The sequence below is a fragment of the Hemitrygon akajei genome, chromosome 22 (genome assembly GCF_048418815.1).
Source record: "Hemitrygon akajei chromosome 22, sHemAka1.3, whole genome shotgun sequence".
In the NCBI taxonomy this organism is placed as follows: Eukaryota; Metazoa; Chordata; class Chondrichthyes; order Myliobatiformes; family Dasyatidae; genus Hemitrygon; species Hemitrygon akajei.
In genome coordinates, this window is record NC_133145.1 from 2,876,048 (window position 1) to 2,889,275 (window position 13,228).

The window sequence follows — 13,228 nt, forward strand, 5'->3', positions numbered from 1 at the left end:
AAATTGGAGGGCCTGATCTTAGAGCAGGTTAAAGGGTTGATACTACATCATCAGCTAAAGTTGAAGAAGGGCCTGTACTGTGCTGTAGTATTCTAAGTTCTAATTGCATTTTCTGTAAAACTTGGGTATAATTCATGTTCTTCTTGTGAATGCGGTTTATATGATGTGATGCTGCTGTAAGTTTTTCATTGCACCTGTGCATACAAATACTTGTGCATATTGCAATATACTTGACTTTGGTTAAGGAGCTGTTGCTGAATTCATACTGGCAAATGGATTCTGTTGCATTCCTGACAGTGGTTTGAAAATATTGGGAAGGCTGGGTTTCTCTTCTATTCACACATGATGGCTCTCTCAGACCGCCACTAACACCACGATATCCTGGAAATGCGAGACAGACGTAGTTAAAAGAAATTCAGGAAGTTCTTTCAGTTACAATAATAATTGAGATGAGGAATAAGAGTAGAGAGAAAACATTAGTGCAGTTGGGGAGTTGGTGTGCTGGTCTGGAGAGCTTTGTTTTTCATGCATCCTGGAAACCAAACGTATGCATGAGTAGAGTGTCCATGTGGTCTGGCAAAGCCTTCTGATTCTTACAAAATGAGACAAGGTTATGTAATAAAGAGGCCTCCAGATAACAACCATTGCAATCAGATTGATCTCTCTATTGAACCCGAGAGTGACACAATCCAACTGAAAGGATAATCCGTTTCAAAAGACACATTGGCTGAGCAGATTGTGAAATAATGTTCAACTGAACCCAAACAGATGGGAGTATCCATCATTGCAGATCATCACAGGGGGCGGTGATTCAGATTTCTGGATCATTAGGACCTCTTCTGGGGTAGATGTGACCTGTACAAAAAGGACGGGTTGCACTTGAATCTGAGTGGGACCAATATCCTGGCGGGGAGGTTTGCAAAGGCTATTGGGGAGAGTTTAAACTAGAATTGCTGGGGGGTGGGAACTGAACTGAAGTGACAGAGGAAAGGGAGGTTGGCTCACAAATAGAGAAAGCTTGTAGACAGTGCGAAAGGGAGGATAGGCAGGTGATAGAGAAAGGACGCTCTCAGACTGATGGTTTGAGATGTGTCTATTTTAATGCGAGGAGTATTATGAATAAAGCGGATGAGCTTAGAGTGTGGATCAGCACTTGGAGCTACCAAATCCTACCAAATAGCACATAAAACCTAAAATAACACTAACATATAGTAAAAGCAGGAATGATATGATAAATACACAGCCTATAGAAAGTAGAAATAACATATGTACAGTGAAGTTTCACTTACCAGAATCAGGAAGACTTAGCCAAAACCGATTTGTAGAAAAAAATTGGCACGTACACGCATGCGCACACACCTGCCCGTGCAAGGCTTCACAGTCATGGTAGTCTTTCTCGGGGTAAACACAAGTTTAAAGCAGGCGCCTTCTTCCGGTTAGCGAAAACAAGTACTAATGTAGGTCTTTCGAAAAAGCAAAGTGGCGTAAAGCGAACTTTTGTAAAGCGGAGTCACCTGTACTCGATCTGGTATTGAGAAATGAACCTGGTCAGGTGTCAGATCTCTCAGTGGGAGAGCATTTTGGAGATAGTGATGACAATTCTATCTCCTTTACCATAGCATTGGAGAGGGATATGAATGGACAAGTTAGGGAAATGTTTAATTGGAGTAAGGGGAAATATGAGGCTATCAGGTAGGAACTTGGAAGCATAAATTGGGAACAGATGTTCTCAGGGAAACGTACGGAAGAAATGTGACAAATGTTCAGGGGATATTTGCTTGGGGTTCTGCGTAGATACTTTCCAATGAGACAGGGAAAGGATGGTAGGGTACAGGAACCATGGTGTACAAAGGCTGTAATAAATCTAGTCAAGAAGAATAGAAGAGCTTACAAAAGGTTCAAAAAACTAGGTAGAGATCTAGAAGATTATAAGGCTAGCAGGAAGGAGCTTAAGAAGGAAATTAGGAGAGCCAGAAGGGGCCATGAGAAGGCCTTGGCAAACAGGATTAAGGAAAACCCCAAGGCATTCTACAAGTATGTGAAGAGTGTTATGAATGTACCACAGCTCTGAGGGGCCGAAGGGTGCGGGACCAGCCCCCTCCTTCCGGAGAATCGCAAGATCGCTATTAATTCGGGTCTTGGACCCAGGAAATGAGAGACAATGCAACGGATTTGACCATTGTTCTTAGAGACACCTGTGTGAATTGCAACTCTATAGTACGTGCCAGCTATCAGGGACATGGACACCCTTGGGCAATGTGGGGTGGGGATTGTGTCACCCTACCTTGATTGACATTTACAAATCTGCCAGTCATGATAAAAAGGAGACTGCAGGAGGCAGTACCCCAGTGACGCACCAGACAGAGACACCATCGCTCATCACTCCCGTAAGGATGGGAAGCTGTTCGGGAGCCACGTGTGATTCGGTTCCCCTAGCTAGGGAATCGAGTGGCTGATAACCCCAAAAAGGATTCCGAACTGACAACGGTGAACTCACGTTCCCGATTCAACGATTTGAGTCCAACAGGCTGGCAAGTTTATTTTCTCTCTCCACCACTTGAGCCCCAGCGGTCTCCGAAAGGCTAAAAGCCTGCATGAACTTCAGAGACCTTGATATTTCCATCGGACAATAGTTTTACCCCTAGACAAACGATAGAGCTACCGGTACTTCTTATTGTTGATTATTACTATACCCATGCTTTAGATTGAGTACTGACGACGTATGTTATCTGAATGTTTGTATTAACCTTACTTTTGTGCCCCTTTATAAATAAAAACGTTTGAAAATAGTACCATCAGACTTCAGCGGACCTCTCTATCTTTGCTGGTAAGTGACCCAGTTATGGGGTTCATAACAAGAGCAAGAGGATAAGACGTGAGAGAATAGGACCTATCAAGTGTGACAGTGGAAAAGTGTGTATGGAACCGGAGGAGATGACAGAGGTACTTAATGAATACTTTGCTTCAGTATTCACTACTGAAAAGGATCTTGGCAATTGTAGGGATGACTTGTAATGGACTGAAAAGCTTGAGCATAGAGATATTAGGGAACAGGATGTGCTGAAGCTTTTGGAAAGCATCAAGTTGGATAAGTAACACACACAAAATGCTGGTAGAACACAGCAGGCCAGGCAGCATCTATAGGGAGAAGCGCTGTCGACGTTTCGGGCCGAGACCCTTCGTCAGGACTAACTGAAAGGAAAGATAGTAAGAGATTTGAAAGTAGAGGGGGGAGGGGGAAATGCGAAATGATAGGAGAAGACCGGAGGGGGTGGGGTGAAGCTGAGAGCTGGAAAGGTGATTGGCGAAAGTGATACAGAGCTGGAGAAGGGAAAGGATCATGGGACAAATTGATTTTTCAACATCTCAATACAAAAGAACAGTCAGATCAATGGATACTCCAGCTGCTCAAATAGAGCAGAGCTTAATAAGTTAGATAAGAGACTCTACCAAAATTAGGAAAGGAATGTAAGGAATGCCCTGCCTTATCTCCACCTTTTGTCGAAACCAAAAAAGTGCAAAAAGTCAGGAGACATCCTCTTGTGGGTCTGTGTGAGCTTTTAATCCTTATCTTCACTTAAAAGAAACAGCCGCTCAAACCAGAATACACAGGCACAGTCAGTATTCAACCTTAACCCATTATTTACAGCAACACACACAAAATGCTGGTGTCAGGGATGGGGTAAGAAGGGGAGGAGGGGCATTAACGGAAGTTAGAGAAGTCAGTGTTCATGCCATCAGGCTCCCTCCTGGCACGTATCCTTGGAAACAGAACAAGTGCTACACCTGCCCTTACACTTCCTCCCTCACCACCATTCAGGGCCCCAGACAGTCCTTCCAGGTGAGGCGACACTTCACCTGTGAGTCGGCTGGTGTGGTATACTGCGTCCGGTGCTCCCGGTGTGGCCTTTTATATATTGGTGAGACCCGATGCAGACTGGGAGACTGTTTCGCTGAACACCTACGCTCGGTCCGCCAGAAAAAGCAGGATCTCCCAGTGGCCACACATTTTAATTCCACATCCCATTCCCATTCTGATATGTCTATCCATGGCCTCCTCTACTGTCAAAATGAATCCAAACTCAGGTTGGAGGAACAACACCTTATATACCGGCTGGGTAGCCTCCAACCTGATGGCATGAACATTGACTTCTCTAACTTCCGTTAATGCCCCTCCTCTCCTTACCCCATCTCTGATATAGTTATTTCCCCCCTCCTCTTTTTTTTCTCTCTGCCCATCACTCTGCCTGTTCTCCATCTCCCTCTGGTGCTCCCCCCTCCCCCTTTCTTTCTCCCGAGGCCTCCCATCCCATGATCCTTTCCCTTCTCCAGCTCTGTATCACTTTCGCCAATCACCTTTCCAGCTCTTAGCTTCATCCCACCCCCCTCCGGTCTTCTCCTATCATTTCGCATTTCCCCCTCCCCCCAATACTTTCAAATCTCTTACTATCTTTCCTTTCGGTTAGTCCTGATGAAGGGTCTTGGCCCTTCGAAACATCGATAGTGCTTCTTCCTATAGATGCTGCCTGGCCTGCTGTGTTCCACCATCATTTTGTGTGTGTTGCACAGTTTTAAGGTGCTGGGGAATAGGTACAGAGGAGATGTCAGGGATAAGTTTTTTACTCAGAGAGTGGTGAGTAAAAACATCCCAGGGTTTTTACATACATAGCTACAAAAACTGTAGTGTTCCAGAATTCCCCGTATTCTAGAAGACATCTAATAGGTCAGAAGTTAACGAATTTAAAGCCACTATTCGTGAAAGGAGGAATTGTAATAGAAGATTAGGGGCTGTACATCATCCAATCTGACAGCATTGTCCTCTGTGCCAAATGCACGGGCTGATCCTCTGGTACTGGGACTGCTTAGCTCCACTGCACTTCTCCCACTGTGCCTCACACAACTGCATAAAACTCCTGAAGGAATCTTATCGGAACATCTGAAGGACAATCAGCCATTCAGTCTTTTTGAATAATCCATTAAAGTTGCAGAGATATGAATTCCGTTTCCCTTGCTGCCCCTTTCAAACTCAGTTTTGCAGTTGTATTAATGTTAATAGCTCCTACAGGTGGGTGAGATGGGCAAAGCCGTAGATTTTCACAACTTGTTTATCTGTCAGTTTTGCTGGTTCCTGTGTGGGAAAGCCGTTGCACTGGGGCAGTTGCACTCTGACCTCAGAAGCCTATTCCAGTGGTACAGGTTATCATCACATGGCCTCGCCATACCCCTCACTCTCCGCTGAGTGCTGCAGAACCGCCTTCCTGGCCACAGGTAATCTCAGCGTCGACCATTCCTCATCATGTGTGAGATTGGCATGTCCCGGTCTCACTGGCATCTGAGGCAAGCTGGCTTTCCTCACCTGCTTTAGGCCGCCTTTCAAAGCTGTGTGGTGGGGTGGCACCGCTGTTTGCGTGCAGGCAGCTACCTGGAGCCACATGTGAGAGCTGAGTGCTGGGGGACGACCAGAAGTGGATGAGCTGCCCAAGGGTTTTTACCCAAGATTTCCACTACTTTTTACTTTAAGCACATTCACAGAGCTTTATACCCTTTGTACCCATTCAAACAAAATAACTTTCCCGACATAAACTCATCAATTGTTATGTTTTTATCTTCTTTTTTTTGTAATTTATTTTTTATTGAATTTCATCATCAAACAAACATTTCCATCAGATGTATTTCAGATATTGTACATATATATCATATAATCATATATATCACAAATCTCCACATATAGAAAAGAGAGGAAAGAAAAAACAAGCAAAAGGAAAGAACTATGTACAAGTAGGGAGTGATCTTTTTTTTACAACAGATTCATTGATTTGTGAGAATAAAATCAGGCCAATGAGGTGTTATGTAATTAAACCATTTTTCCCAGTAGGAATCAAATTGTTCCAAATTATGATTAACAGATGCTGTTATCTTCTCCATTTTGTAAATGTCCATTTTAATTTCCATCCATGTATTTAAAGTTGGGCTCTCCTGTGATAACCATTTCCTAGTAAGAGTCTTTTTACCAGCCACCAACAATATATTCTTTAAATATTTATCTCTTTTCAACCATTCTTGAGGTATATAACCAAAATAAATGGTCTTACTCTCTAAGGGTATTTCACATTTAAAGATGTCTTGTAGAGCACTGTGTATCCCACTCCAATAGTCTTTGATAACGGGGTAATCCCTGTTGATAATGGTTTGCATTTTGATTTCTACAATTTCTCCAGCAAATAGGAAGGTTACTATCATAACAATTTCTGAGAGGGTGTAATAAAATATCTGATCAAGTTTTTCCATCTGAACTACCTCCATTTCTGTGAACTGGTACACTTCCATTGATACCTCCATATTATTGTCCATTCTTCCTCAGATATAATTATCCCTCCTCCCTTCTCCCATTTTGTTTTAATGTATGAAGTCGAATGTGTTTTAAGATTTGACAAACCCTTATACATGCTTGAAATGATCCTACTACCATTATCTGAATTATATGCTTTAATAAATAGCTCTATCAAACATGTTCTTGCCTTAGTTACATTTTTAACCGTCCTATTAACATATTGTCACATCTGTAAATACCGATAAAAGTCTTGTTTTTCTAATAAGTGTTTCTCTTTAAGCATTTCAAAACTGAACAGTGTTCCTTCTTTCATTATGTTGCAAAGAACTGTTATTCCTTTAGCTGTCCAGTCCTTAAATCTAGCATCCAGTTTATACAGCATAAAATCTGAGTCATATGCATGCTGTTTAAGAATTGCAATATCTCCCTCTAGATTATATTCTTTTATAATAGTTTTCCATATTTTAAGAGTCAGTTTCACCCATGGGTTATCAGTAGCATTTATGTACCTTTGCAGGTTGTTATCAGCCAAAATTGCTTGTATAGGGATGGGAAGTACCCGCTCCTCAATGTTTTTCCATTGAGCGTCATATGATGGGTTGCACCAACATATCACAGCTCTCAACTGTGCTGCAAAATAATAATCTCTAAGAGAAGGTAGGCCCTATCCCCCCTTTTCCTTGACTAATTGCAAAGTTTTGAGATGAACTCTAGGCCTTTTACCTTGATAACTGTACCTTGATAACATCTTGTTCCATTCATTGAATTGATTTTGATTAATCTCTACTGGTAGGGTGTGAAAGAGATATAACAGTCTGGGCAGTATATTCATTTTAATAGACTCAATCCTTGAACTGAGACTGAAAAAAGGAATTAGGTTCCATCTTGTTATATCTTCCTTAATTTTTTTATATATAAAGGCTGTTAATTGCATTCTGATAATTTTGCCAAGTCTTTTGGCATAATGATGCCCAAATATTTGAAAGACTCTGTGTGCCATGCCCAGGGGTATCGACTTTCTATTTCTCTTGGTGGGCTATAGTAATATGAAAGTAATTGGGTTTTATCTATGTTGATCTTGTATCCTGATAATTGACCATATTGTTCAAAGGATTGCATCAATTTAGGTGAAGAGTATGTTGGTTGCCCTAGATAGATCAAAATGTCATCCGCATAGCAAGCTAATTTATGCTCTGTCCCTTTAATAGTAATTCCCCTGATATCTTCATTTTGTCTGATGTATTGAGCTAATGGTTCCAGATATAACGCAAAGAGTAGTGGTGACCATACACAACACTGTCTCGTGCCGCTTTCTAGGGTAAGACTATTTGATAAATATCCATTGATTTTAATCCTAGCAGTAGGGTTGTCATATAGTGCCTGTATAGTTTTAATAATTGTGTCTTGGAAACCAAATCTATGTGAAACTCTGTAAAGAAAATTTGAATTAACGGAATCAAATGCCTTTTCAGCGTCCATGCTTATGTACTTTTATCTTCTAAATGGATTGGATTGTGCTCTACTCTATTCAAACAATCCTTTAATCTAACCATTACAGCCCAGTTATCTCTTACTATCTTTCCTTTCAGTTAGTCCTGACGAAGGGTCTCGGCCCGAAACGTCAACAGTGCTTCTCCCTATAGATGCTGCCTGGCCTGCTGTGTTCCACCAGCACTTGCTTGTGTGTGTTGTCTGAATTTCCAGCATCTGCAGATTTCCTCGTGACAGCCCAGTTTCACTCTTTCTGCCTCTGGTGGGTGCACCGAGGATGTGGCTTTGGGCAGGAATGGGTCATTAAGTTGAGCTGCTGAATTCTGAATTCCATTTGTTCTTGCAGGTGGACCAGATGGCTGCAGGACTTCTTGCCATTGGGCTGCAGAAGGGGGACCGCTTGGGGATCTGGGGACCAAACATTTATGAGTGGCTGCTGATCCAGCTTTGCAACAGCGAAGGCAGGCATCATTTTGGTGAGTGAGTGAGGGTCGCTAATGACTGGGCAACAGCCTCCGTGTGGGTCTGACGAAGAGGGCCCTATTGCCGGCCAGTGCATTCAAGGTGCAAAGGTGAACTGTGGTGGGGTGGGGTGGGGGGTGACCAGAGTGGATGGAGAGGCTGAGTGTGGAGCAGAGCAGATTAAGAGAGGATCAATGGATGGGTTGCATTTGTGATGGCTAGATCTGGGTGGCAGGCATGAAGGAATTCTAGTAAAGAAAATGCAAGAAAACTGTGTTGGTAATCAGAAACAAAAAGTAAATCTCCTGGAAAGGCAACAGTTCAGGCAGTGCCCTTGGAGGTAGAAGCAGAGGTACGATTCACACCAGAGATCCTCGTGAGAATTGGGCAGTAGGGAAAATCAGTTATTCTTAGGTTGCAGTGAAGGTTGGGAGGGGTGGCAAATAGGCAGAAGGGGGATATGTTGTAAACAATGTGATCTGGTTAATAGGAGCAGGCAGAGAGAGATTAAATAATAAAGAATCAGAGTTCCATCACTGGACTTTAGGACATCTCCAACAGATGAGGCTGAGCAACCGGACAGAAACAGAAGAGAGCCCATGTTGCAGATGGACGGCATGCCGAGGAGCAGACCATTCTAATGCAGAGAAGGCCAGTCAGCAAAGCACCATGGGTCAGAGCAGGGGCACTCACTGATAAATGTACAAAGTTCAGTTCTGTTGGACAGCTATCGGTAAAGTGAAGCAGCCCATATCAGTGAAACCCAGGCAGTATCCAGGAACGATGGGAAATAACGGTGCAGTTAATTACCATCTCTGACGAGCAAGAGCTTCCCTTCAGGCTGAAGGGTATACCCCTCACTGCCTCACCCTCGATCATACGCTACAGTGCAATAACTAGCTACAGGTCACAATAATACACCCACACACGCAAACACTGGTGCAAAAGGAGTGAGAGAGTGTCCATGGACCATTCAGAGGAAGAAACACGGTGTGTCTCTTCAGGTTCCTGTACCTCCTCCCCAAAGGTAGTAATGAGAAGAGGACATGTCCTGGATGGTGGGGGTCCTACACACTAGACAAGCCTTTCACTGTTCTTGGATATGTTAAACAATAAAGTTACTTCGCTTTGTAGATGCTGGAAAGGCTTTGGGAATGAGGGCTGAGCCACCTGCTGCACGATACCCTCTAACTGACCATTGTAACCAGAGTATTTACCCTCTAACTGACCATTGTAACCAGGGTCTTTACGCTCTAACTGACCATTGTAGCCAGGGTCTTTACCCTCTAACTGACCATTGTAACCAGAGTATTTACCCTCTAACTGACCATTGTAACCAGGGTCTTTACCCTCTAACTGACCATTGTAACCAGAGTATTTACCCTCTAACTGACCATTGTAACCAGGGTATTTACCCTCTAACCTGATGCATGTAATCAGGGTCTTTACCCTCTAACTGACCATTGTAACCAGAGTATTTACCCACTAACTGACCATTGTAACCAGGGTCTTTAACCTCTAACTGACGCATGTAGCCAGAGTATTTACCCTCTAACTGACCATTGTAATCAGGATATTTACCCTCTAACTGACCATTGTAATCAGGGTCTTTACCCTCTAACTGACCATTGTAACCAGAGTATTTACCCTCTAACTGACCATTGTAACCAGGGTCTTTACCCTCTAACTGACGCATGTAGCCAGAGTATTTACCCTCTAACTGACCATTGTAACCAGGGTATTTACCCTCTAACTGACCATTGTAACCAGAGTATTTACCCTCTAACTGACCATTGTAACCAGGGTCTTTACCCTCTAACTGATCATTGTAACCAGAGTATTTACCCTCTAACTGACCATTGTAACCAGAGTATTTACCCTCTAACTGACCATTGTAACCAGAGTATTTACGCTCTAACTGACGCATGTAGCCAGGTTCTTTACCTTCTAACTGACCATTGTAACCAGGGTCTTTACCCTCTAACTGACGCATGTTGCCAGAGTATTTACCCACTAACTGACCATTGTAACCAGGGTCTTTACCCTCTAACTGACCATTGTAACCAGAGTATTTACCCTTTAACTGAAGCATGTAACCAGAATATTTACTCTCTAACTGACCATTGTAGCCAGAGTATTTACCCTCTAACTGACCATTGTAACCAGGGTCTTTACCCTCTAACTGACCATTGTAACCAGGGTATTTACCCTCTAACTGACCATTGTAACCAGGGTCTTTACCCTCTAACTGACGCATGTAGCCAGTGTATTTACCCTCTAACTGACCATTGTAACCAGGGTATTTACCCTCTAACTGACCATTGTAACCAGAGTATTTACCCTCTAACTGGCCATTGTAACCAGGGTCTTTACCCTCTAACTGATCATTGTAACCAGAGTATTTACCCTCTAACTGATCATTGTAACCAGAGTATTTACCCTCTAACTGACCATTGTAACCAGAGTATTTACCCTCTAACTGATGCATGTAGCCAGAGTATTTACCCTCTAACTGACCATTGTAACCAGGGTATTTACCCTCTAACTGACCATTGTAACCAGGGTCTTTACCCTCTAACTGATGCATGTAACCAGAGTATTTACCCTCTAACTGACCATTGTAACCAGGGTCTTTACCCTCTAACTGACGCATGCAGCCAGAGTATTTACCCTCTAACTGACCATTGTAACCAAGGTCTTTACCCTCTAACTGACCATTGTAACCAGAGTATTTACCCTCTAACTGACCATTGTAACCAGGGTCTTTACCCTCTAACTGACCATTGTAACCAGGGTCTTTACCCTCTAACTGACGCATGTAGCCAGAGTATTTACCCTCTAACTGACCATTGTAACCAGAGTATTTACCCTCTAACTGACCATTGTAACCAGGGTCTTTACCCTCTAACTGACCATTGTAACCAGAGTATTTACCGTCTAACTGACCATTGTAACCAGAGTATTTACCCTCTAACCGACCATTGTAATCAGGGTCTTTACCCTCTAACTGACCATTGTAACCAGAGTATTTAACCTCTAACTGACCATTGTAATCAGGGTCTTTACCCTCTTACTGACCATTGTAACCAGGGTCTTTACCCTCTAACTGACCATTGTAACCAGAGTATTTACCCTCTAACTGACCATTGTAACCAGGGTCTTTACCCTCTAACTGACCATTGTAACCAGGTTCTTTACCCTCTAACTGACGCATGTAGCCAGAGTATTTACCCTCTAACTGACCATTGTAACCAGGGTCTTTACCCTCTAACTGACCATTGTAACCAGAGTATTTACCCTCTAACTGACGCATGTAACCAGAGTATTTACCCTCTAACTGACCATTGTAACCAGGGTCTTTATCCTCTAACTGACGCATGTAGCCAGAGTATTTACCCTCTAACTGACCATTGTAACCAGGGTCTTTACCCTCTAACTGACCATTGTAATCAGGGTCTTTACCCTCTAACTGACCATTGTAACCAGGGTATTTACCCTCTAACTGACCATTGTAACCAGGGTCTTTACCCTCTAACTGACCATTGTAACCAGAGTATTTACCCTCTAACTGACCATTGTAACCAGGGTATTTACCCTCTAACTGACCATTGTAACCAGAGTATTTACCCTCTAACTGGCCATTGTAACCAGGGTCTTTACCCTCTAACTGATCATTGTAACCAGAGTATTTACCCTCTAACTGATCATTGTAACCAGAGTATTTACCCTCTAACTGATCATTGTAACCAGAGTATTTACCCTCTAACTGATGCATGTAGCCAGAGTATTTACCCTCTAACTGACCATTGTAACCAGGGTATTTACCCTCTAACTGACCATTGTAACCAGGGTCTTTACCCTCTAACTGACGCATGTAACCAGAGTATTTACCCTCTAACTGACCATTGTAACCAGGGTCTTTACCCTCTAACTGACGCATGCAGCCAGAGTATTTACCCTCTAACTGACCATTGTAACCAAGGTCTTTACCCTCTAACTGACCATTGTAACCAGAGTATTTACCCTCTAACTGACCATTGTAACCAGGGTCTTTACCCTCTAACTGACCATTGTAACCAGGGTCTTTACCCTCTAACTGACGCATGTAGCCAGAGTATTTACCCTCTAACTGACCATTGTAACCAGAGTATTTACCCTCTAACTGACCATTGTAACCAGGGTCTTTACCCTCTAACTGACCATTGTAACCAGAGTATTTACCGTCTAACTGACCATTGTAACCAGAGTATTTACCCTCTAACCGACCATTGTAATCAGGGTCTTTACCCTCTAACTGACCATTGTAACCAGAGTATTTAACCTCTAACTGACCATTGTAATCAGGGTCTTTACCCTTTTACTGACCATTGTAACCAGGGTCTTTACCCTCTAACTGACCATTGTAACCAGAGTATTTACCCTCTAACTGACCATTGTAACCAGGGTCTTTACCCTCTAACTGACCATTGTAACCAGGTTCTTTACCCTCTAACTGACGCATGTAGCCAGAGTATTTACCCTCTAACTGACCATTGTAACCAGGGTCTTTACCCTCTAACTGACCATTGTAACCAGAGTATTTACCCTCTAACTGACGCATGTAACCAGAGTATTTACCCTCTAACTGACCATTGTAACCAGGGTCTTTATCCTCTAACTGACGCATGTAGCCAGAGTATTTACCCTCTAACTGACCATTGTAACCAGGGTCTTTACCCTCTAACTGACCATTGTAATCAGGGTCTTTACCCTCTAACTGACCATTGTAACCAGGGTATTTACCCTCTAACTGACCATTGTAACCAGGGTCTTTACCCTCTAACTGACCATTGTAACCAGAGTATTTACCCTCTAACTGACCATTGTAACCAGGGTATTTACCCTCTAACTGACCATTGTAACCAGAGTATTTACCCTCTAACTGACCATTGTAACCAGGGTCTT

At 42.9% G+C, this 13,228-nt stretch overlaps 1 protein-coding gene across 1 annotated transcript in view; it reads left to right on the forward strand.

Moving 5' to 3' along the window:
* acsf2 (acyl-CoA synthetase family member 2) overlaps nucleotides 1-13,228 on the forward strand; it is a 527,858-nt gene that overhangs the window by 89,701 nt on the left and 424,929 nt on the right. The window contains 2 exon segments of the mRNA XM_073026612.1: nucleotides 8,169-8,267; nucleotides 8,269-8,298. Of these exon segments, the coding sequence (XP_072882713.1) occupies nucleotides 8,169-8,267; nucleotides 8,269-8,298 (129 nt within the window).